Source organism: Geotrypetes seraphini, chromosome 3 (genome assembly GCF_902459505.1).
Source record: "Geotrypetes seraphini chromosome 3, aGeoSer1.1, whole genome shotgun sequence".
NCBI classification, from domain to species: domain Eukaryota; kingdom Metazoa; phylum Chordata; class Amphibia; order Gymnophiona; family Dermophiidae; genus Geotrypetes; species Geotrypetes seraphini.
Genome location: NC_047086.1, coordinates 382,215,594 through 382,240,999, shown reverse-complemented (window position 1 = coordinate 382,240,999; position 25,406 = coordinate 382,215,594). Strand labels below are relative to the sequence as shown.

At 44.1% G+C, this 25,406-nt stretch overlaps 1 protein-coding gene across 2 annotated transcripts in view; it reads left to right on the top strand.

The window, feature by feature from the left end:
* Positions 1-23,346, top strand: part of TTC7A (tetratricopeptide repeat domain 7A) — a 351,234-nt gene extending 327,888 nt beyond the window's left edge. The window contains exon 20 of one of the 2 annotated variants that reach the window (XM_033938375.1): positions 22,383-23,346. In XM_033938375.1, the coding sequence (XP_033794266.1) occupies positions 22,383-22,604 (222 nt within the window). In that variant the 3' untranslated portion in view covers positions 22,605-23,346. The remainder of the gene's footprint in view (positions 1-22,382) is intronic. The other variant, XM_033938376.1, reaches the window with a different exon arrangement.
* Positions 23,347-25,406: the final 2,060 nt, after the last annotated feature.

The following is a 25,406-nucleotide window of genomic DNA, read 5'->3' as shown; positions in this document are numbered from 1 at the left end:
CTGGAAAAATGGGAATGTACAAGTAAACCTCTATCAAATCCAGGGAGACAAGGAATTCCCCTGGTACCACTGACACAATCACCGACCTCACTATCTCAATTTAGAAATGTAACTTGAGGGTCGCATTCACTGCTTTGAGATCTAGAATTGGCCTTCAGTCTTCTGAGTCTCTCTTGAGCAATATGAAGTATATTGAGTATCTGCCAGAGGTTGAGTCTTCCTGTGGTATGGGCTCTATGGTTTCCAGATCCAGCAATCTTTGTACTGTTGCTCTGACTTTGGCCACTCTTTCCCAGCCTCCCAGCCAAAGAGTCTAGAAAAAGGTCCAGGAGGGGACAAAAGAACTCAAGCTTGTACTCCTTCCATATAACATCCAGCACCCAGCGATCTGTGGTGACCTCTTCTCTTACTCCATAATAGGCCGATAACCTCCCTCTTATGCGTGGAGGCTTGGCATCATAACTGCTTCTTGGGAGTTGTGGCGGAGTGGAACCCTGAAGATTGGGAGCACCTGTCTCCCTCCCCCCAAATCTTTGGAGTTTTGAAAGAATCTCTGGACCTTTCGAGAACTGGCAATATCGTCTGGAGGCCTGAAAATCACCATGATCTGACCCTCTAAGGGCTCAAAGTCTGTTGTCCGGTAAAGACTTAAGCCTACGATCCTGCACATTGGCCATAAGATCATCCAGACCTTTCCCAAATAATAAATGTCCCTTAAATGATAATTAATTCAAGGTCACCTTAGAGGAGGAATCCCCCCGCCCACTGTGGGAGGAATCCCCCGCATCCTGTGGGTGGAAATGGAATAAGCAGACATTATGCTGATGACTCTGAAAGATCATACAGAGCATCAGCTACATAATCCACTACAGACATTAAAAAAATTGGAGATCCCTCCTGACAATAGTCTCCAGATTGTGGCGCAACTTGGAGTAGCAAGCCTGGGTGACAAAATACGCCACCACAGCTGCTTTAAAACCTCCAGGCCAAAGACCCCCAAATCTCTTATAAGAGATTTCCTGTAGGAAAACAGCCAGCTCAGTTCAATTCTTCTGAAATGTCAGTAAAATGAGGATGCATGTTTTAAATAAATAAATAAGATGTCATCACACATTTTGATAACTGCCTGCCATTAACACTGAGCATTTTGAAAGCTATCTTGCTGCTAACTCAGTTTCTTGCAACGTTTCCTATAGGGAAAAACTGCTTTTTATGTGGAGATTCCCATAATGGACATTATGGTAACTCTGTGCAAATTTAGTGCGGCACCAATAAGAACAAATTCTAGAGATAGCTCCGATGTTTGGCACATTAAATTTGCAGCTACTGGATGATGAATAAACTCCATTGTTAAACTGTGATAACTGCAAATTTTACTGCAGGTTAGTAAATGCAAAACATGTATCTTAATTTAATTTATTGGAATTTAACTGCCTTTGCAAAGAGATTCACCTAAGGCAGTGTACATCAAGTGTAGCTTTTGATGTAAAACTTATAATTTTGTTAACAGCATTCTCTAACCTTGTTATACAACATTTGCAGCCAGAATTTGCCAACAGGTCTGAGCTGTTGTAGCCTTACTTTCTGATCAGTACCTGAGCGCTGATTGGCTCAGGCACTGACAGGAATGTAGGGTTTGACAGCTCAGACCTCCCCATGCAAATTAAAAAAAAAAAAAAAAAAGAAAATCAAAGATTGGTAGGAGATGCTTGCTCTCTCCCACCACATCGCACAATCTCCTGACACTACTACCCACTCACCCCCACCCCACAGCAGGGAGATGCCCACTCCCGCTGTCACTCTTCCCCCACGACAACGCTATCGATGACCCCCCCAGCCCTCCCTTACCTTATTCATGAAGTCCAGCCAGAAGGATGCCTACCCACTCCAGCTGGCAGGCCTGCCTAAGAAGGGCCTTAAGCACTTGGACCAATCAGAGCTTAGGCCCATCCCTGGCAAATCCCAGGATGCACCGGGACGGGGAGGCCCACCATTATGTAAGAGGCAGGCCTGGCAGCCGGAGTAGGTATGTGTTCTTCTGACCAGACTTCGTCAATAAGGTAGGGAGGGGCGGGGGTTGTCAGGGGCACGGAAGAGTTGTTGGGGGATTGATGGTAGGAGGGAGTGAGCATCCCTTCTGCTGTGGGGAAGGGTAGGAGTGTCAAGTGATTGTGTGACGCGGAGGGAGGAAGTGGGCATCTCTCCCGCTGCAGGTGGGGTTGCGGTAGTAGTGTCAGGGGATTGTGTGATGCGGCGGGAGGGAGTGGGCATCTCTTCCAGTGGGGGTAGTAATGTCGAGGGATTCTGTCTCTTATCATGGTAGGTGCTACCTGGCGTCTACTTTTTAAATGAGTTTAATTGGTTTTTAATGGCATGATCAATTACCACACAGATTTAAAAACAATTAAAGCAATTGACCTCTCCCCCTTATACAAAACCGCAAGAGATTTTTAGTTCTGGCCGGTGCGCTGAATGCTTTGCGCTGCTCCAATGCTCATAGGAACTCTTTGATCATCAGAGCAGTGCAGAGCATTCAATGCGCCGGCCAGCGCTAAAATCTCTTGCGTGGTTTTGTAAAAGGGGGGGTGTAATTTAGGTGGCACCGTTTTCAGAATCAGGCCCATGTGTATCCTTGTCACCTCAACATTTCCTTGACAATAACAATTCAACTCCTGATCAGACTAAAGATGCTGGACTAAGTCAGTAATACCAGCAGCAGTAAGTGTCATTGGTTCATGTTACCTATGGCAGGTGCCGTGTGACAATGCTGTCCACATCTTGTTCTTTCATGTTTCATCCTTTTTAATAGGCCTTCAGAAGAAATTGAACTAGATCAAATAACCTATTGCAAATAAATAGAACGAAGTATTAAATAGCTGACACATTTCAGGCCTTTTATGCCGTAACACAATACGGCCAATAAAAAAACAAAAGTTTTATTTTTCTCTTCCTCGTTTTGACCTCCAAGCCAGATCTTTTCTGTTGTTCAAAAGACAAGAAAATTGATTTATTGAAGATCTGTTTATGGAGAAAACAAACTTGGGGATCCTGTTTATCAAATGACGTTAATACATGCTGGCAGTCTGCAGGCTTCTCTGAGACTAACAACGAATGTTAGTGCTTTTTGATAAATAGACCCTTTGATTGCAACAGTCTGCATAATTTTGTTCAGATTTTATTAACTATATATCCTACTTGCTTTATTTTTCCAGGGTCGCATAATTCTAGACCAGAATAATATGTACCGTATTTTCACGCATATAACGCGCGCGTTATACGCGTTTTTACCTACCGCGCATACCCCTCGCGCGTTATATGCGTGAGCGCGGTATACAAAAGTTTTAAAACATAGTTCCCACCCCGCCCGACGCCCGATTCACCCCCCCCAGCAGGACCGCTCGCACCCCCACCCCGAACGACCGCTCGCACGCGCTCCCACCCGCACCCGCATCCACGATCGGAGCAAGAGGGAGCCCAAGCCCTCTTGCCCGGCCGACTCCCCGACGTCCGATACATCCCCCCCCCCCGGCAGGACCACTCGCACCCCCACCCCGAACGACCGCTCGCACGCGCTCCCACCCGCACCCGCATCCACGATCGGAGCAAGAGGGAGCCCAAGCCCTCTTGCCCGGCCGACTCCCCGACGTCCGATACATCCCCCCCCCCGGCAGGACCACTCGCACCCCCACCCCGAACGACCGCTCGCACGCGCTCCCACCTGCACCCGCATCCACGATCGGAGCAAGAGGGAGCCCAAGCCCTCTTGCCCGGCCGACTCCCCGACGTCCGATACATCCCCCCCCCCGGCAGGACCACTCGCACCCCCACCCCGAAGGACCGCCGACTTCCCGACAATATCGGGCCAGAAGGGAGCCCAAACCATCCTGGCCACGGCGACCCCCTAACCCCACCCCGCACTACATTACGGGCAGGAGGGATCCCAGGCCCTCCTGCCCTCAACGCAAACCCCCCTCCCCCCCAACGACCGCCCCCCCCCAAGAACCTCCGACCGCCCCCCAGCCGACCCGCGATCCCCCTGGCGACCCCCACGACCCCCCCACCCCCCTTCCCCGTACCTTTGGTAGTTGGCCGGACAGACGGGAGCCAAACTCGCCTGTCCGGCAGGCAGCCAACGAAGGAATGAGGCCGGATTGGCCCATCCATCCTAAAGCTCCGCCTACTGGTGGGGCCTAAGGCGCGTGGGCCAATCAGAATAGGCCCTGGAGCCTTAGGTCCCACCTGGGGGCGCGGCCTGAGGCACATGGGCCCAACCCGACCATGTGCCTCAGGCCGCGCCCCCAGGTGGGACCTAAGGCTCCAGGGCCTATTCTGATTGGCCCACGCGCCTTAGGCCCCACCAGTAGGCGGAGCTTTAGGATGGATGGGCCAATCCGGCCTCATTCCTTCGTTGGCTGCCTGCCGGACAGGCGGGTTTGGCTCCCGTCTGTGCGGCCAACTACCAAAGGTACGGGGAAGGGGGGTGGGGGGGTCGTGGGGGTCGCCAGGGGGGTCGCGGGTCGGCTGGGGGAGCGGTCGGAGGTTCTTGGGGGGGGGGCGGTCGTTGGGGGGGGGGGGGGTTTGCGTCGAGGGCAGGAGGGCCTGGGATCCCTCCTGCCCGTAATGTAGTGCGGGGTGGGGTTAGGGGGTCGCCGTGGCCAGGAGGGTTTGGGCTCCCTTCTGGCCCAACTACCAAAGGTACGGGGAAGGGGGGTGGGGGGGTCGTGGGGGTCGCCAGGGGGGGTCGCGGGTCGGCTGGGGGGCGGTCGGAGGTTCTTGGGGGGGGCAGTCGTTGGGGGGAGGGGGGTTTGCGTCGAGGGCAGGAGGGCCTGGGATCCCTCCTGCCCGTAATGTAGTGCGGGGTGGGGTTAGGGGGTCGCCGTGGCCAGGAGGATTTGGGCTCCCTCCTGGCCCGATATTGTTGGGGAGTCGGCGGTCCTTCGGGGGGAGGGATGTATCGGACGTCGGGGGGGGGGCATCAGGCTTTCAGGATGGGGACAGACCTTCAAGGGGGGACAGTGCACGAAAGTCAGGGGGGGGGTGAACGGAGAGTCGGAAAGTCAGGGCGGGCGAAAGGAGCGTCGGGCAGCATGCGCGGTATACCCGTGAGCGCGGTATACCAAAGTTTTTGTACATATCATCGTGATTTCTGCGCGCTATACCCGTGTGCGCGTTTTATACGGGTGCGCGTTATTTGCGTGAAAATACGGTAATAGAAAAATGGATTTTCCATTGCATAATGGTATCTATGTAGTACTGCTGTAAATGAATATTCCAAAGGCATTTGATAGGATTCTTCTGTCCAAGTACAGGGTGGGCCACAGAAAAGTAGCCCACTTCTAATACCGGTGCCACGCTCTTGAGAGGAGGCCGTAGCCCCTTGCTCTCTGTCTGTCGACGTAGTGTTGCCCCGTCTGTTGTAAGTGAATAAAAACAATCCACTTGCTTGTTCATCTTGTCATACTATCACTGGAGGCAGGCTACTTTTCTGTGGCCCACCCTGTATAACCAACACACCCTCCGTGCTACCGTTAAGAATTTTCTGAAATGATGGGATTTGATAGTGTGAGCGAGGGTTGAGCTTTCACAGAACAACCAGACCAGGTATGGAATTTGAAAGAAGTCTAAACCAAGAAGTCTTTCGGGTCCTTTTACAAAGGTGCGCTGCTGAGTCGCCCTATTCCTTTGGGCGGCTCGGCATTTAGCTTGTGCTGCTTGGCATCACACTTTTCTAAAAGCCCACCTTTATTTCTGAAACCAAAATATACTGACGCATATTTACTGTGTTGCTTATAAAGTCAATGAAAAGCCCTCCAAGGGTTGGTTTCTTGCCCAGCTCCAAACATAGGATGCAGCAGCCATAAAGACTGTTTTACTGTAATCTAGGCCTTACCTTAGCCTTGCCAGACAGATTCAAAACTGTCAGGAAAAGACTTTCTACCTCGGCAGTTTTCTATTCTCAGCCTGGACACACATATAGAACATAAGAACATAAGCATTGCCTCTGCTGGGTCAGACCAGAGGTCCATCATGCCCAGCAGTGCGCTCACGCGGCAGCCCATCAGGTCCAGGACCTGTATAGTATTCTTCTATCTATACCCTTCTATTCCTTTTTCCTTCAGGAAATTATCTAATCCTTTCTTGAACTCCGATATCGTGCTCTGTTGTATCACACCCTCTGGAAGCTCAATCCAGGTGTCCACCACCCTTTGGGTAAAGAAGAACTTCCTAGCATTGATTCTGAATCTGTCCCCCTATTCTTAAACTCTCTTATAAGTAACGTCTGATAGAGTACTTGAGCTGCAGATGCTAAGACAAGGAGGAAAAAGCCCCAGAACCCCATCCCCAGACAGACAAAATCCCGCTGAAAGACCAGATAGGGTAAGCACCCCACTGGCCCGCAAAAAACCCCCTCGAGCAGCGTTGCCAAGGGCTCCTCAAATCTTTCATTTTTAATATAGGACAGGATTCAGTAAATTGTGCCTAAAATGGCACTGGGGGAAAATCAGCACTCAGCTGTATTCTATAAAAGGCACTCTGAGATGAACGATCTTTATAGAATAGTGCAGTGTCCCGCAAACCTTTTGACGCCACGGTACATTAAACTGAGTTCCGGGTCTGGAGGGCTTCTTGACGTTTGTGGACGTTGACGCGATGACATCATGCTCATGTGTGTCATCACATTGACAGGCGCGGAGGCTCTCCAGCTGCGGCCCTGAGCCTATTTCTACGCTGGTAGGGGTTACTGGAGGAGGAGAGACGCAGGCGAGGAGGAGAGGTGCTGGTGCCAGCTGATAGCCCACAGGACGTGCCTCTGGCCACAGGAAGCACATCCTGTAAGCAGTAGGCCGGCGCCTCTCCTCTCCAGAATCTGCCACGGCACACAGTTTGCGATACACTGGCATAGTACTTAGCCCTGGTTCCCGCTGCCCAACTTTGGTTGCAAGAATTTACACTAACTGGCGTAAATCCCCCGGATTCTATTACGTTGCGCACATCTTGAGAAAACAGCCCTGACCTGTCAATACCCCTTTTAGATTTATTTGCTGAGTGTATGCAGTTCCCAAGTGATTCCAATTAATGCCAAGAATGGATTGTTAACATTCAGTTATTAGCGTTAATCAACCGAGATGCGTGCACATCTTAAAAATGCACCCAAATTTGGGGGCAGAAAATTTCGGTGACCTGTATGAAATCCAGGGGATAGTGGAGGCATATGTGAAGAGGCAGTTCCCTCCTCCCATCCCCCGCACCCAGCCTGTCTTTGGACAAAGCAGCCCTTTTAGGGAACCCCCTAGAGCAGGGGTAGGCAATTCCGGTCCTCGAGAGCCATAGGCAGGCCAGGTTTTCAGGATACCCACAATAAATATGCATGAGAGAGATTCGCATCTCAAGAAGGCAGTGCATGCAAATCTATCTCATACATATTCATTATGGATATCCTGAAAACCTGCCTGTGGCTCTCAAGGACTGGAATTGCCTACCCTTCCCTAGAGGAATATTTGTTCCTGTTCTAGGGCAGACCCCATTCTGTTCCCCCTCTAGGCTTGGTCTAGTCTCCGCCCTTCTGCCATATCAGATGTTACTGTTTTCAGAAAGCATTTGAACATAGCTGCTTTGATGAAGATTTATAAAGGATTTTGTTTTCTCTGTAAACAAATATGATGAAATCAGCCATATTCATGAATGATATAATTTTGGTGACATTGACAAATGCCCCACTCTGTCAAAAATCATATAGGCAGTCTATCTGAGCATGCACAAATGTTCTTCCACACTCCTGTGGTGCGTCAGTCCCTTTATTTGTCTTAGCTATTAATGATCATGGACCTGCTCTTGCTATGAATATATTTTTACCTTTGTACTCTTGAAGCTCTCTCTGCCTTCTGTTTTTTTCTTCCCCCCTCCCACACACACACAATTTTTTTTCCTTCCATCCTATTCATGAGACTCTTATTCAAAACACTGGCCTAATCAGTACTGAAATTCTTCAGCTACAAGATCTTTTTTTCCCCATAGTTATTGTATTGGTTCACAGAGTGAACAAATTTCAGGTTCTCAAACCCATCGTGCCTTTATTTCTTTCCCAGTGGGGTAATGCCCTAGAGCAGTAGTCTCAAACTCACGGCCCGGGGGCCACATGCGGCCTGCCAGGTCCTATTTTGAGGCCCTCGGTATGTTTATCATAATCACAAAAGTAAAATAAAACAGTTTCTTGATCATATGTCTCTTTAGCTATAAATGACAATATTATAATTAAGACTTACCAAAAGGAAAGATTTATAAACTATAAAGTGTTTTACCTCATGCAAAATTGTCATTTCTTTAATAAGACATTAACGATTTTTTTCTGAAGCCCTCCAAGTACCTACAAATCCAAAATGTGGCCCTGCAAAGGGTTTGAGTTGGAGACCACTGGCCTAGAGTCACCCATTGTTTATAGAAACAGAGAAACATGATGGCAAATAAGCGCCAAGTGGCCCATCTAGTCTGCCCATCCACAGTAACCAATATCTCTTCCTCTCTCTAAGAGATTCCACGTGCCTATCCCATGCCTTCTTGAATTCAGACCCAGTGTCTCCACCACCCTCCTCCGAGCGGAACCCGATTCCCCCACCTACCTCCTTCCCAGTCGCTGTTATTTTAAATCTTTGGGCGGCCACAACACCAACAAAATGAGCCTTCTGCCATTGGTCTGCCCCAAACCCTTCATTCAGCAGTAGTCCGTCTAGGCGGGAACAGGAATGAATGGAGAGAGCCCATCCTACTGGAACAATCGACTAACTCAATCCACCTCAACCAGACACTATTCACACACACACCAACCAAACATGTCAAATGAAGAAAACTATATGACAATGTAATAGCCTCCAAAGCAGCAAAACTAGACAGACAAATCACCAATCTGCTGTCTTCGACCACAGACTACAAAACCTTCAAAAAAGAAACTAAAACCCTACTCTTCAAAAAATACATAAAAACCTATTTAACACAACCAGTTCCTTCCCAATCTCTACCCACCATACCCACTACCCTTTTCAAATCTAAAATGTTTCTAATTACCCAACATGTATCGCCTCAAGTTCCTGACAATTCATATATAACTCCTATGTAATTCCTATGACAATTCTTATGTAAAGTTACAATTCTTGTAACTCCTGATAAATCTTATGTAATCCGCCTTGAACCGCAAGGTAATGGCGGAATAGAAATCAGTAATGTAATGTAATGAAGACTTCTAGGGCACACCAGCAGCAGAAGGCTCATCTCGTTGACACTGCGGCTGCCCAAAGATTTAAAATAGTGAGCAAAAAAGTTCTAGATGATACTAGCTTGAGACAGAAAAATGTGTACTGCAGCAATATATATATGTATGTAACACTAATATCAATAATGATACTAAAAAAACTTTTGTAGTGAGAAGATCTCAGTGTGGATTGGTCAGTCAAATGAGCGGAAACTGGTCAATCCTTCAATCCGTGCACGGGTAACAACCCTGCACACCTCACCATCATAGAATCTTACTCGTGTGTAGTGAATCAAAATAACAGTGCACAAAAACACTCGTGATAAATCATCATACAAAATAATATAAAGTTGCAGTAACACATTACCTGACAACAAGGTAGAATAACTGCATAGTCTATCCAAAAAGTTAATGTTACTGCAACTTTATATTATTTTGTATGATTTATCACGAGTGTTTTTGTGCACTGTTATTTTGATTCACTACACACGAGTAAGATTCTATGATGGTGAGGTATGCTGGGTTGTTACCTATGCACAGATTGAAGGATTGAACGGTTTCTTCTCATTTGACTGACCAATCCACACAGATCTTCTCACTACAAAAATTATTTTATCATTATTGATATTAGTATTACATACTTATATATATTGCTGCAGTACACATTTTTCTACCTCAAGCTAGTATAATCTAGAACTCACTATATTAGTGCTGTTCTAGTACATTTTGGGTTTTTTTATTTTGATTGTTCTACCTATTAGACAAAGATTTAAAATAACAATGACTGGGGAGGAGGTAGGTGAGGGAGTCGGGAGTTGAAGAGAGAGGTCGTTCTGTAGGGTATCGCTGGGGAGGAAGGAAAAAAAATTCGCTTCATGCCGAAGATTTAAAATTAGAGTGGCCAGAAGAGGAGGTAGATGGGAGAGCAAAGCCACTGCCAATTTTGGGGGAGGCCCTGTGGCACCCCTCTGTTCCAACGCCTATGGTTTCTACAACCAGTTCTTCTTCCAGAACTTGCTTCAATTGTTAACTGCCTGCTTCTAGGCTGGTAGAACAGATATTCCATTCCATAAAATGACTAGGAAAATAATTAACATATTTAGCAAACATTTCAAAGAGCAAAACAGAGCTTTATCACAGTTAATAAAATATTGTTGTTCCTTAGGTCTGTCACCATATAGAATACATATCAACTTCTTAAAACATCTCTATGGAAACCATGGAGCTAAGCATATTGGAAAATGTAAATAAAAATATTAGCAGCTATTGTAAAGTGGTAAAGAAATTGTTCTCTGACTTAAAGGCAGCTCCTTCCTCGCTTAATATAGAACATGAGGCAAGAATGTTTCCAGCTTACCAGATTCTATAACAAAATACACGGTCAAGTCGCATTATTATGACCACTGCCTACCTCTAATGTCAGGGATGCACAGCCAATGGACTTCATGGGTATATAAAGAATTGTTTAAAGGCGGGATGTCAGCAAGTTGCCAATATAGTAATTATGGCTATCATGGGGAAAAAGCACAATTTGTCAGACATTGAAAAAAGCATGATCACCGGCTACCGAGCCAAGTGGCAGCATTTTGGAAATGGCAGAATTTGTGAACTGTTCATGGGCTGCTGTGGTTAAAGTGTTCAATGAGTGTTTGAATAGAACTTTTTTGATAATCCAACATGGTAACTGTAGGTCTGCGTAAGCCATTGATGCAAAAGGTAAGCGCTGGCTGTGCAGTTGGTACGAGCCGATTGGCACACTACAGTGGAGCAAATCACCATCCAAACAAACCAGGGAGCTTTCAGATGTCTGTCCAAAATGACTGTGCAATGAACCCTGTTGCAAATGGGGCTCCAGAGCAGACAGCTGGTGACTGCACCCATGCTCACATGGTTTCATTGCAAAAATTAGTTGCAATTTGCACAGGAGTACCAGCATTGGACTTGCACCAACTGGCAGGGGGTTGCCTTCTCTGATGAGTCATGCTTTGAGCTCTAGTGAACAGATGGACATTGGCTTGTCAAGTGTGAAACTGCCAAGAAACATCACCCAGCAACAATTGTTGGACATACACAAACTGGTGGTGGCAGAGTTAAGGTCGGGGGAATGTTTTCTTGGTATGGTCTGGGTCCCTTGATATCTCTGGAAGGCACTCTCAACCGATATAGGTATCTGTCCATCCTTACTGATCAAGTACACCCGTGCATGTTGATGGTCTTCCCTATGGCTGATGGGATCTTTGAACTGAACAATGTGACATGTCGTACCACCAGAAATGTTCGCGAGTGATTCACAGAGCATGCACAAGACTTCCAGCTACTTCCCTGGCCTCCAAATTCCCCAGACCTTAAACCCAATCAAGCACATTTGGGACCACCTCGATCGACATGTTTGACGACTGGATCCACCACCATGCACCCGTCAGCAACTGTCGGACACACTGCAGTCTGCATGGCACCAGATACCTCTAGAAATCACCCAGCATCTTATTGAGTCACTCCCATGGCGTCTGATTGCCGCCATGCTGCCAGAGGTGGTTATTCTGGATATTAGCGGGTGGCCATAATAATGTGACTTAACCATGTAGAGAATTTATTGAGGATGTTTATCCCAAGAGCAAATGAAATGTGCAGCAGTCAAAATTACAACCAGCCACAAAACTTGGAATTATAGGTTATCTTTTCATTAGATGCAAGATAGCCTATATTGAAAACACAACTTAGGAAGAAGGGAAAAGGGAATCGGTTACCTCCTTAAGAAATAAAGGAATAGTCTTGGAATTGAGAACAATAGTCATTGTAAACCTGTGGCTGGCCCTATCTACTCTTCATCTGCTTGTACCCTAGAGGAGACTAGTCCCAAGTACCTCCAGGTTTCTGGGGTTTGTTTTGGGGCTGAGCACTCTGGTATCTGGAATCAAGGTTCGGAGGCTTGTGCATACTAGCATGTGATGGCTGGTATTAAAAGAGACAGTTTCTACTGAGCTCTATGACAGATCCCTCTTGTACCCCAGAATTTACCAGAAACAGACTGTGTTTAACAGTAAGCAGCATTACTTGCATATACTTAACTATACTGTACACAAATGATAGTGTGTAATGTTTATTGTCTTTAAATATGGATGTTATGGTAGCTGCTTAGGTATAAACAGATTATAAATTTTTTAAATATTTACAGGAAAATAAACTATCAGGTTGATTATTAAGCATTCAAATTAGTTTCAAGCATAAGGAAAGCCTAGTCTTATACTTCTGGTAAAGGCTTCAGCACTGTCCTCAATCAAATTACCTAATTACAAAGATGTGACTGCAGTGGCATAGCTGTGGGTGGGAAAAGGTGGGCCTAAGTCCATCCAGCAATAATGAACTTTACAGGATCACAGGAACCCAGCTTGCTCATACCAGTGCTGTCATCTCCCTTCCTAAAGCAGTTTTATCAGGTCCCTGGCAATAGCAACAATTTTTACGTGCTGCCTGCCACTAACCCAGAAGCCTTTCCTCTGCAGCATCTCTCCCGTTGCACCTTCCTGTTTCTGCCAATGCAGCAGAGGAGAGGTTGCTGAGTTAGAGGCAGGCAGCGTGTGGAAATTGCTGCCACTGCCAAGACTCATTAAATCAACGTTTTAGGGAGGGTGAGTTGGATAGAGGAGGGAAGGGAAAGGAAAGAAGGACCGACATTGTCTGGCAAAGCTACACGGGAAAATGGAGTAGATTCTGCGTCATTTACGAAGGAAATTGTTTATGAACAACTTGAAAAACTGAAGGTGAATAAAGCGATGGGACTGGACGGTTCCATCCCAGGATACTGAGGGAGCTCAGAGAGGTTCTGGCAGGTCCTATTAAAGACTTGTTCAACAAATCTCTGGAGACGGGAGTGGTTCCTGGAGACTGGAAAAGAGCGGATGTGGTCCCTATTCACAAAAGTGGTCACAGGGATGAAGCAGGAAACTACAGGTCGATAAGGCTCACTTCGGTTGTTGGAAAAATAATGGAAGTGTTGCTGAAAGAAAGGATACTGAACTTCCTAGAATCTAATGGGTTATAGGATCTGAGGCAACATGGCTTTACTAAAGGTAAATCCTGTCAAACAAACCTGATTGAATTTTTTGATTGGGTGACCAGAGAGCTAAATCAAGGTCAAGTTGTAGTTGTAGGTCATATTGATCACAGAGTACAGGCTTAGGGCCCAAGTACTCAAAAGTTGAGCTTGATAAAGTATTAAAAGAACAAGTGTCTATCCCAACCCAACTAAAAGGATAATTGCTTCAATATGACTCAGTAATCATAAAGAAATCAAACAAATATTACAATAAAGAAATCCCGCAAACTCAAAAGCATATGCCATAGGTAGAAAATGTATCTGATTAAACATTTGAAGATACCTTTCTTTTATGGTTTCATCCTGTCATGAGTATACTATATCAAAAAGGGATAAATTAATAAGTTAGATTATTTCCATGCCTTTCCAAAATAGCTGGGATCAGTGCAGATTCGGTTGGGTCCGAATATTATCAGGTTATGCTCATAGGCCAAAGTGGAAGTCCAGGTAACCACATCAAATCTTCTTGCGCTATCATGGTCTGTATTGCACTCCCTGGATCAGAAAAGGTGATTGGGTCAAAGTCATGAGGTAGTGTTACAGCTGCAGTGGCATCATTACTGCTTCTTCACTGCACTTCACCTCAGCTTAGCAGCAAGAAAGGGGATGTAAAGAATCTAATTAAAATGGAAAAGAATTAGGGTGCAATTACAGGAGTCAAAACAGGATGAAAATGCATAAAAGTCACAATTAGGCAAAGCACATGAATCTTGCAATAGGCCTATTGTTAGCATAATTGCAATATATATAAACTAATACTGCATAAGTCCAGAAAAAGTTCAAAGTGCAAATCAACAAGTCCATGATTGTGGGGAAACAAAAAGAAGCTGTAGAAGTTCAAGGTCATAAAGGTCGTTAGTAGCAACAGTAAATAAGTCTTTGCTGGTAAGTCTTTAGGGTTTCTAGGCACTTATCAGATTCCTTCTCTGGTAGCAAGGTCGTTCCAATGGGGGCTCATCCATCATCTGGATCTCAATAGGGATGGAAATCTTCAGCGATGATATTTCAAATAGCATCTTTAGTATCTAGCATCAGTCCATAGTTATACAAATAAATCAGAATTGCAACTATAACACCAAAAACCTTTCACCAATAGATTCTCATGTAACAAACAAGAAATATCTGCAATATATAGCATTTAGTTTGTTTCCAACAATGCCTGAGTAATATTACTAATATTAAGGGCTCCTTTTACAAAGGTGCGCTAGCGTTTTTAATGCACGCACCGAATTAGCGCACGCTATAGTGCGCACTAGTCGCAAATCTACCGCCTGCTCAAAAGGAGGCGGTAGCAGCTAGCGCATGCGGCAATTTAGTGCGTGCTATTTCGCGCGTTAAGACCGTAGCGCACCTTTGTAAAAGGAGCCCTAAATATGCAAAAGAAAGCAAAAGTTAAAATTTATCTGCTTCAATTCAAATAAGTTAAGTTATATTAGCTGAATTATATCTGACAACCTAAAGGAAGTATAGCTACAGTGGCATATGATGTAAAATATGTCAAAACATAGCAGAGAATCCAACCCAAGTAAAAGAATGGCAATGCTATAGATTAAACTATATTAACACGTGGAGGGGCATAATTAAAAAAAAAAAGTCTAAGTCCTCTTTTGGCCTAACGCCCTAAACGTTGAAAGTAGAAGCAGGGAAAATGTCCATTATAAAAAAAAACCATCCAAAAGGAGGTTTTTTTTTATAATGGTCTGCCTCTATGTTCAGCTGTTTAAATGCCCAGACCACCACTACGTCTAAACTTACACCATATAATCAACCTAAAAAAAAACTAAGCCTCAAACACCCAAAACAAAGGCTTTTAGGCGAAGAAGGGGCCAGTCCTTTGCCTAAAAGCTGGATTCTGTACCGGTGTCTGTCAAAAACAACACCAGTTACAGAATCCACTCCCCTCCCCACCGGACAACCATCCGGGCAGGAGGGAGCCAAAGCCCTCCTGCCCCGGCGAACCGCGACACCCCCCCAACAACATCAGGGCAGGAGGGAACTCAAGCCCTCCTGCCCCGGCGAGCCGCGACCCCCCCAAACAACATCAGGGCAGGAAGGAGCCCAAGCCCTGCTGCCCCGGTGAGCCACGACCCCCCCCCACCCAACAACATTGGGGCAGCAGGGAGCTCAAGCCCTCCTGCCCCAGTGACCCCCCCACAACGATCCAGGCAGGAGGGAACCCAAGCCCTCCTGCCCATTGGACCACCCTACCCCCCTCACTAAGAAGGGAGGCAGGCCCCAACGCAGCCCCCCATGATGGGTTGGGCCCATGTGCCTAAGGCCCCGCCCACAGGAGGGGCCTAAGGCTACTGGGCCGATTCCGGTTGGCCCAGGTGCCTCAGGCTTCACCTGTGGGCAGGGTTTAAGGCACCTGAGCCAATCAGGCCCTAAGGCCTGCCATTCTGAGGATGGCGGGCCTGCTGGATGGACGGGCTTGGGACCCGTCCGTCCGTCCATCTTTTTTACAGGTACAGGGGTGGGTTGGGGGATGTCACGGGGTCAGCGGAGGGTGTCACGGGTGGGGGAGGTGTTCAGCGGGCAAATTGGGGTTCGGGGGGCGGTCGGGGGGGCTGTGTCGGAGCAGGAAGGCCTGGGCTCCCTCCTGCCTGGATCTTAGTAGGGATGAGGGGTAGGGTCGTATGGGCAGGAGGGCTTGGGCTCCCTCCTGCCCCAATGTTGTCAGGGGGTCACAGCTTATGGAGGGGTGATGCAATGCAGCAGGAGAGATTGGCTATCTCGCCTGCCATGATGCGATCACCCCTCTACCCGAACTGGCACAAAGTGCGGCAGGAGAGATTGAGCATCGCAGCAGGGGAGATGAGCCATCTCTCCTGCCGCGGTGGGGGGAGAGGTAGGATGCAGGGCCGCTGAGCTGGTCGCAGCAGCTGCCATCAGCTCAGCGGGTCCTTTTTCAAAACAGGTATAAGTGCCGACTAGGCAACCTGCTGTATGCCTAGGTCTAGGTCGGCCCACCTCCCACCCTTTCCCCTCCTCTAAAAACGTCTCTTCGCTCTATGTGTTTAGAGGCAGGGGAAAGGCCTAATAAAACCAGCTTTGGTTATGGGTACTTGGACGATCAGGCTTTTTGATCATCCAAGTACCCATTTAGGCCACTTTTTAGACTTTTTTAAAAAAAATTATGTGCCCCATAGGTTATATTGATACATATTAAAGTGAAGATGATAAAAAACTAAAAATTAAAATAAAATGTACAGGGAAGTCTATGAATTTATGGGAGAGTTCTAGCCATGGAGTTCTAGCAAAATCATGGTTATAATTTTTGCTTGGCTCATAATATACTTTACTAAGAAAAACAAACAGGATATAATACAAGTTGCTTAAAGCCAGCCAAACAAGTTTTCTAACAAGAAGTCAACAGCATATGATGGGTTAACAGTATAGCTTGGGAGGGTTTTTCTTTTTTTTTCCATCTGCGACATAGGAAATGAAAAGCAGAAGTTACTTTCACTTCGATATGTGGTACAATGTTAATTAATATTACTATTTGCGAAAGGAGAGGGTTATGAGAACCCCATGGGATGTATTCCAGTTATTATAGAGACATGAATAATGAAAAATCAAAAAGAAAATAGTTACAGACAATTTCAAGGAAAAGAAATATAGCACCACATCTCCCAGCATCCCTAAACATTGACACTTTCCCAATACTAGTTTCACTTTAGCAGATTCAACATGAAAACACACTGTGTTTATACCAAAGAAAATCTAATACATGGCTATACCTAAATACAATATTCTGAATTTTAACTTGTAGGATTAGACATTCTCTTCAACAGCTCATTAGAAAAGATTTTAAATAAAGCTAAACGCAGATTGCATTGTGTTACAAAACACATCAACCAGGAAGTAGCCCTGTGTATGTGTGCACGCGTATCAGAAAAAGAGGAAGTAACTCATTTGTTTTTATAAATTCCGATCAAAGGCAGAGAAAGAAAAAAGGGCTTCTAAAAATTTGAGACCATTGTGAGTAGGGGAAAACAATTTTTCTCTATACTGGTAATTATATTGAGCACTCATAAATGGAAATCCACTCGTGTTTCCAAAAACATTGAATTTGACGTATGGCATACTATAAAAAAAAAGATAATAACATGAAGGACTATAGCTCTGAAAACTGGACAGACATTGTATTGGCGGGGCCACCCCTCTTGTTTATTGTTTTTAGAGTACTCATAGGTATTCTCTTAAAGTGTACCGTAGAAGACTACGGTTTTTCCCTAACTCTAGGAAACAAATAGTCATTAGTAATGGGGAAAAAGGTAAGGTGATATTAAATTCCCGGACCTATAAAGACAAAAGGGTTTATCTACATTGTCAATTATCATACTCAATGTCTGTCAATCATTTAGTTAAACGCAATGATGGCAGGAATCATACATACTTATGCAAACTTCCCATGTGCATATTTTCTTATTCTTCAATTGCTGTGCAAACACTTAACACAAATCCTTCTTATCTACACACAATCTCTCTCTCTCTCTCTGACCTTCAGTAATCTTCTTACATCTTCCCTACATTGTCATGCCTTCCTATGTTTCCGTTTCACTTTACCCTTGTAAATACATTACATTTTCTATTGCTTTTTTTAAATTCCTTCTCATCTAATTTCTCTGTATTCCTTTATATTCAAAAACAAAATCTGTCTAATTCTTTTTCCTTTCTCATAAAAATCCACCTCATAGTACGTCAAACTTGTATGGACTAAATTATTTTAACGAAAGCTTATGGTAACATTAAAACTAGCAGTTAAAATATACTTCCTCATTCCACCTCCCTCATTCCACCCCCCACCCCCTGTCTTTTTTTTTTTTTTTTGTATACCGCAAAAGAACAGGAAACAAAAGCAATGCACAGAAACATCTCTGGTTGATACGATAAAGTACTTTTGCTTTCCCATAAATTTTAAAACAAAGCCTGTGCTTTCACAGCCCCTGCACAAGAATTATCATCCTAAAAATCACAGTCGGATAAACCAAATGCCGGCAACAGCAAAACCAAGGAAATCCAAGGCTGCATGTCAAACTTACAGCATACAGAGAAATAAGAGTGAAACGACACAAACTCCTAGAGCCATGCTAACAAGGCTATACTACCTCTCTTTGCTGGTAGAAGGATGCTGGGCTGTATAAAGAGAGGCATAACTAGTAGAAGAACAAAGGTGTTGATGCCCCTGTACAGGTTGTTGGTGAGGCTCCACTTGGAGTATTGTGTTCAGTTTTGGAGACTGTATCTGGTGAAGGACACAAAAAGGCTTGAAGCGAAAATGATAGGAGGTTTGCGACAAAAGACATACTAGGAGAGACTGGAAGCCCTGAATATGTATACCTTAGAGGAAAGGAGGGACAGGGGAGATATGATTCAGACATTCAAATACTTGAAAGGTATTAATGTAGAACATAATCTTTTCCAGAGAAAGGAAAATGGTAAAACCAGAAGACATAATTTGAGGTTGAGGGGTGGTAGACTCAAGAGCAATGTAAGGAAATTCTTCTTTACGGAGAGGGTGGTGGATGCCTGGAATGCACTCCTGAGAGAGGTGGTGGAGATGAAAACGGTGACGGAGTTCAAAAAAACCTGGGATGAAAACAGAGGATCTAGAATCAGAAAATAATAGTAAATATTGAAGAACTAAGGCCAGTACTGGGCAGACTTGCATGGTCTGTGTCTGTATATGACCGTTTGGTGGAGGATGGGCTGGGGAGGGCTTCAGTGGCTGGGAGGGTGTAGATGGACTGGAGTTAGCTTTGATGGAGATTTCAGTAGTTGGAACCTAAGAACAGTACCGGGCAGAGCTTTGGATTCTTGACCAGAAATAGCTAAGAAGAAAAAAAAAAACCCAACAAATTTTTAGATTGAATCAGGTTGGGCAGACTAGATGGACCATTCGGGTCTTTATCTGCCGTCATCTACTATGTTACTATGTTAGATGCTGCATCTGGGGGGAGAGGGATGAGAAAGGAAGAATTATAGAATTGGAGATGGGGTAGAGAAGAGGAGAGATGCAGTAAAGGGGTAAGAAAGGGAGAAATTCTGCATGAGGAGAGAGGAAGAAATGTTGCACATGATGATGGAAGGGAGGAAGGAAGAGATGCTGCATTGGGGAGGGTAGAAATGTTTGACCAAGAGGACAAGGGGGAGGGAAAAGGAGATGGTGGACAGTGAGAGAGAAACAGAAATGTTGGATATGCCAGAGGAAGGAAGAAAATGCTTTATGGGGAGGGGCTCTGAATATTCTGATTCACTCTTTAGTTATCTGTCACAAACTTTAACAGGGTATTACATCCAAAGTCTCCATCCTCTCCGACTGATACATAATATATCCATAAAACTAATTACAGGGGGTGAGGTCGATGTATTTTCTCAGTATCTGATCCGACTGTGGAATACCTTCCTCTCTTAACTCCATTTGGAAAACATCTCTAGATAAATTCAAGACTGCATTGAAAATTTGTTCATTCAGTGAGGCCTTTGACTGACGCCTTTTTTCTCTCCTCCCCTCCATTGTCAAGTGGCCTGCAGAGGACATCCTTCTCTTCCTTCTCTCTGTGTCCCTCTTTCCTGTTTATTATGGCAGTTCTATTTCTTACTTACTTTTTTGGTGTCCTGTTTGAAAAATTGCCAATAACAGAGCCTGAATTTCAATATTATCCTGAGAGGATTCAAGAAACTCAGAAATATCCAGAGTTGGAAAGTTAAGGCCACTTCTTCCTCTTAATTATCTGGTACCTCTGGGAACATATTATCTATCCACTTCTAGAAATTCTGCCTGTGAATAATTCCATAGGAGCCAGATAATATGTCTTAAGAAAATTCAAAAAATGCTAATTTGTTTGTAGGACTTGTACAACACAAAAAACCCAATAGGGAAGAATATATGAATATCACTGATAGAATTCCTCCTAAATTGTAAAGTATACTAGATCACAGAAGATATCACATTACCCAGTGAACAAAAATAAATTTTAAATTTTGTGATGGGTCCTCAGTTTGCACAACTCTATTGTCAGGACTAGCCTGTAATATCGAGTTGGAAGCTGTACAAATCCAACCGAGTCACTGATAGCAAATATTTCTTCTTTAACCAAATTCATAGATATTATCCAACTTGTATTATTGAGAATAGTATATTATATAAATAATTTTAAGGGTTTTAATAATAAAAATTGATCTAATCTCTGGTCTATATGGAGTTTTTATAGTTGTCTGTGAATAAATGACTTCATACGTATATTGGATTGATAACATAGATGCTTTTAGTCCTCAATGCATCTATGATTTGAATGTAACATTTTAATTGTAAAATATCCTTGATTTTATTTTATTCATGTACATTTCTTATGTTAAAATTCAATAAAATATTTTTTTAAATGAAAAGATTTACACTAGTCTTTGAGCTGGTCTAAGTGCCAGCGCCCACACTATTATTTTATAAAGTCAAGTAGATGTGTACTTTAAATTTGTAAAATAAGGACGTGAGAACATTCATTACCTACGTACAACTTTATGAAATTGCTGACCACATATGTGTACTGAAAGCACCTGTGTAATTTAATACCATATGGGCTGTTTGGAAACTGACTCATAGGTTTAATTTTCTGTTTAAAAAATGACCCCCCTACCCCATTATTCAGCCCATGGTGGTCAGTGGTTTTAAAGCCATTAACAGCCTCGACTGAATCTAACCTAGATATCGGCATTGAAATATCTAGGTCAACCGCAGTTGCCAGTCGATATTCACCTCCATAGCTAATTGGGCAAAGATAGGACTGCCTTCGCAATGTGGGCACCAGTACTGAATGTCACCATTGCCTACATAACTGCCTGCTCTTCCCTAACTCCACCCGTGGACCACCCTGGCACTAAACAAATAGAGATTCTCTAACCGGCGCCTATTTTTAGGCACTGTTCAAACAATGTTTTTCAGAGTTTCAAGGTGCCTACTGGCATCTAAAAAATCTGCGCTGGTCTCAATCCTCCATAGGCGCGATTCACGACAGAGATAGGCACCGGAAATGTAGGCCTGGAAAGCCCTGGCTTACATTTTCGGCACCTATCTATCCCAGAGGCGTGATTCTCTATACGGTGCCATCGCTTGCATGACTCGCAGTTGGCAGCCGCCGATATTGGTGCTGTATAGAGAATCCGGATCACAGTGCTGTAGAGGTCAGAGGGGATATTCAGAGTGGGATTTAAGCAGCCTGCTTAAGCACCTTCCTATATCTACTCCGTAACTTTTTTCTAATATGCTAAAAACAGTAATATTATTGCTTCTACCGAAAATTGACATTTGTTTTCTCTTGTATACATACCTCAGAGAACCTCAAACCTTCTCCTCTTTCATTTCTTTCTTCCGACATAGTACTATATTTATGTTAATATTTATATACCACTTATAGCCTGTGGCTTATATTATGAAGCCGAAACACGGACCATGTCAGGTCTGGAAGGATATGAAAGACGAACTGATTATCTCATATGTGTTGCATTTTAATAAATGATTGTACTTAATAAACTCAATTTTATCTCAGATTAATGTGCATAGTCCCTTCCCTACTTTTTCTTTGCTCTATACTTGTGGGGTTGTTTGCCTTGTTTTTATGGATTGGATTAAGTGACTTGCCCAGGGCCACAAGGAGCAGCATGGGATTTGAACCTACAGCCTCAGGGTGCCGAAGCAATAGCTCTAACCCAGGGCTGCCCAATTCCAGTCCTTGAGATCTATTGGCTGGCCAGGTTTTTAGGATATCCACAATGAATATGCATGAGAGAGATTTGCCCACACTGCCTTCTTGTTATGCAAGTCTCTCTCATGCATGTTCATTGTGGATATCCTGAAAACCAGGCCTGCCAGTAGAGCTCGAGGACCGGAATTGGGCAGCCCTGCTCTAACCACTGCGCCACACACTCTATGAAATCCAGCAAGGTGAAAATAAACCTGGCATCTGGAATTTCTCTGCATCTTTTCCCCTGTACAGCGGTATATGTGACCGTGTGCACTAATGTAGAATTATTGCTCTCTTCCAGGGGTCTATACTGAACAGACTGGGGCGGAGAAGTCTGGCAGAGAAGGTTCTAAGAGATGCTGTCCAGATTCAGAGCACTTCTCATGAAGCCTGGAACTGCCTGGGTCAAACATTGCAAGCTCAAGGGAAAAATGAGGCTGCCGTGGAATGTTTCTTGACAGCTCTGGATCTGGAATCCACCAGCCCTGCAGCTCCCTTCAGCGTCATCCCACGGGAGCTGTGAACTCATTGCTGTGCACAATTTACCAACATTCCCTAAGCTGATGCACTGAAATTTAAACCTTTTGAATAGAAATGTGCAATTTCAATCTTTGATGGGTGAAAAAACATAGCAGTCTCTGCTGATTAGTGACATCTCTTTCTAGAAGAACTTCCACAAAGGAGCTTATTAAACTTAAGCATCTTTCTAAAATTATGAGGACAATTTTAGAAAGATTTTCCATGTGTAAACCCTATTTTTACATTTACAAAACAATCTCCCCCAAATTCTATAGAAAGCACTAAAAATTGCACGCACAATTTATCTGAACAAGCTAATTAGCGCTGATAATTAGCATTATAACAAGCAATTATTGGCACTAATTAAAATCAGTTATAGGTTAGGCATGTAAATTTATGTGTGAGCTAAAAAAAGGGGTTGCGGATATGGACTGGTCGTGGACGGATTGGGAGCATTACTTTAAGTTATGTGCATAATTGTAGACTAAGGACATCCATGCCCAAATTTTATAATAATAATAATAACTTTATTCTTGTATACCGCCATACCCAGGGAGTTCTAGGCAGTTCACAGCAATTTATCAAAGTTATAAACATATCAGAGATTACAAATAGTGCACGAACAATAAAGAACAATTGACATAGAATGATGTCGTTGAGGTTAGCTGGAGAAGGGGAGTAAAGGTTGAGGGGAGTGGGAAGGGATATTACAGTAAGAAGGAGAGAGAGGGGATTTCAGTGCATTGTAGGGGGGGGAGTAGTGGGGGACAGGGTATCAGGGGTTGTGTCCGTGGAAAAGGTGAGTTTTGAGTAGTTTTCTGAAGTCGAGGTAGGTGGGGGCCTCGAACACCATTTGGGCTAGCAATGGGTTCAGTTTAGCCGCTTGAAAAGCAAAGGTTTTGTCGAAGAAATTTAGGTGCAGGTATTCGCACCATGCTTTCGTTGGTGCAAATGTCCGCGCCTAAATTTAGTCACAGTTCCCAGGCGTAAGTGCTGTTCTATAAACCACGCCTAACTTTAAGCACGGTTTATAGAATGTCGCTTTTTGGGCACCGATTTTTTGGGTGCATATATAGAATTTAGCCAGTCTATGCAAATATCACAGCCATCTATGCCTATAAAAGTATATTCCGAGAATGATCCTGCTTCTATTTTTATTTTTTTTAAACCCAAAAACTATAAAGCAAGCATCCCCAGGATCAGAATAGAGTGGAGTTTGGGGTTTGTTCATTTACTTTGCAAACTGGAAAGTATATATGCGTAATGCATCAGAAATGCTCACGTTTCTTTAAGCCTGCTTCCAAGCTGGTGTAAATATACCTGTACAGCGGCAGCAGTTTTAGAAATGCATGTTCTTTCCCTTTCTAAAATCGCTGCTTTTTAAACATTTACTCCCTGATTTTATATACGGCGCTGATATTTGGGTGCTGATTTAAGATATGCGCCCAACTAAATTGGCTAACAAGCCAATTAGTGCCAACATTTACATAAGAATAGTCATACGGGGTCAGACCAGTGCTCCACCTAGCCCAGTTTCCTGTTTCCACAGTTGCTAATCCAGATCACAAATGCCTGGCAGAAATCCAGATAGGAGCAACATTCCAGAATTCCAAAGAATAACAAGATCCCGGAATCTCAAAAATAACCAACATTCTAGAATCCCAAAGAATAACAAGATTCTGGAATCTCAAAGAGTAGCAACATTCTAGAATCCCCAAAGATTAACAAGATTCCGGAATCTCAAAGCATAGCAACATTCCGTGCTACCAATCCCAGAGTAATCAGTGGGTGCTAATTCGCACCAATTTGAATTTCTGCGCACATCTCTCTGCAAAACTATTCTATAACAATGTGCGCCCATAGCCTGTAAACCAAAAGGGGGCGTGGCCATGGGATGTGAATGGGCAGGTCAGGGACATTCCTAAACTTTGCATGCAGTATTATAGAATACCAGGGATGGGCGCCCAAATTGGGCACCAGGAATTACACCTGGTCTCAGCAGACGCTCATCTTTGAGGGTCCATTAAAGAAAAGCATTGAGCGCCGGTTTTTGTCGGCACTGGTGTTTGAGCACCGTTTACTGAACCTAGCTGCATCCATGTTCGCAACCTGTTCTAAAAATTGTCTCCTGTTCAACTCCACATCACATCGCCGAGAAAACATAGTGTTTTCAGATGCCTGTCACTGATGCTTCTGCATGCGTTATGTAGAAGCATTAGCAAATCATGCGTGGAAGGGGGAAGTTTTATTTCTGTCACTGACAGCTTTGGAGACTGATTTTATTACAAATGTATTTAAGTAAAGGAAGCTTATGCATAAGGTTGTTGGGTTTTTTAAAAAATTTATGATGAGTATGTTTCAAGGAGAAATTGTCCAAGCTTGCTGTGAGTAATTGCTTTATGTACCTTTAATTTCTAATCTAGGCACTGCTTTTTGTAGTAATGGAAAGGAATAACTTCAGAGATAGGTAATATTCTAAAATTAATTACCCAGTGCACATCTGAATTTTTAGCAAAACCATTAAGGTATAGTTACACATTTAGGACAAATGCCTTGCAGATCTCCTTAAGCAATATCTCAGGTAAAGAGGGTTGGCGCAGGCACGTCATTAAGATTAATCACATGAGCTGGAAAGTGAACGGAAAACCAGCAGCAGCAAGAGGTTCAGGTTTAGCCAATACTTCTTTTCTAGTCTTTGACGAGCCTAGTGACCTAATTTGCCCCAACTTTTTTTTCCTTCACAGTATGGACAGAGTAGAAAAAAAACTGTTCAGTAAAACTTGCACTTTGCTTAGGAATTGAAATG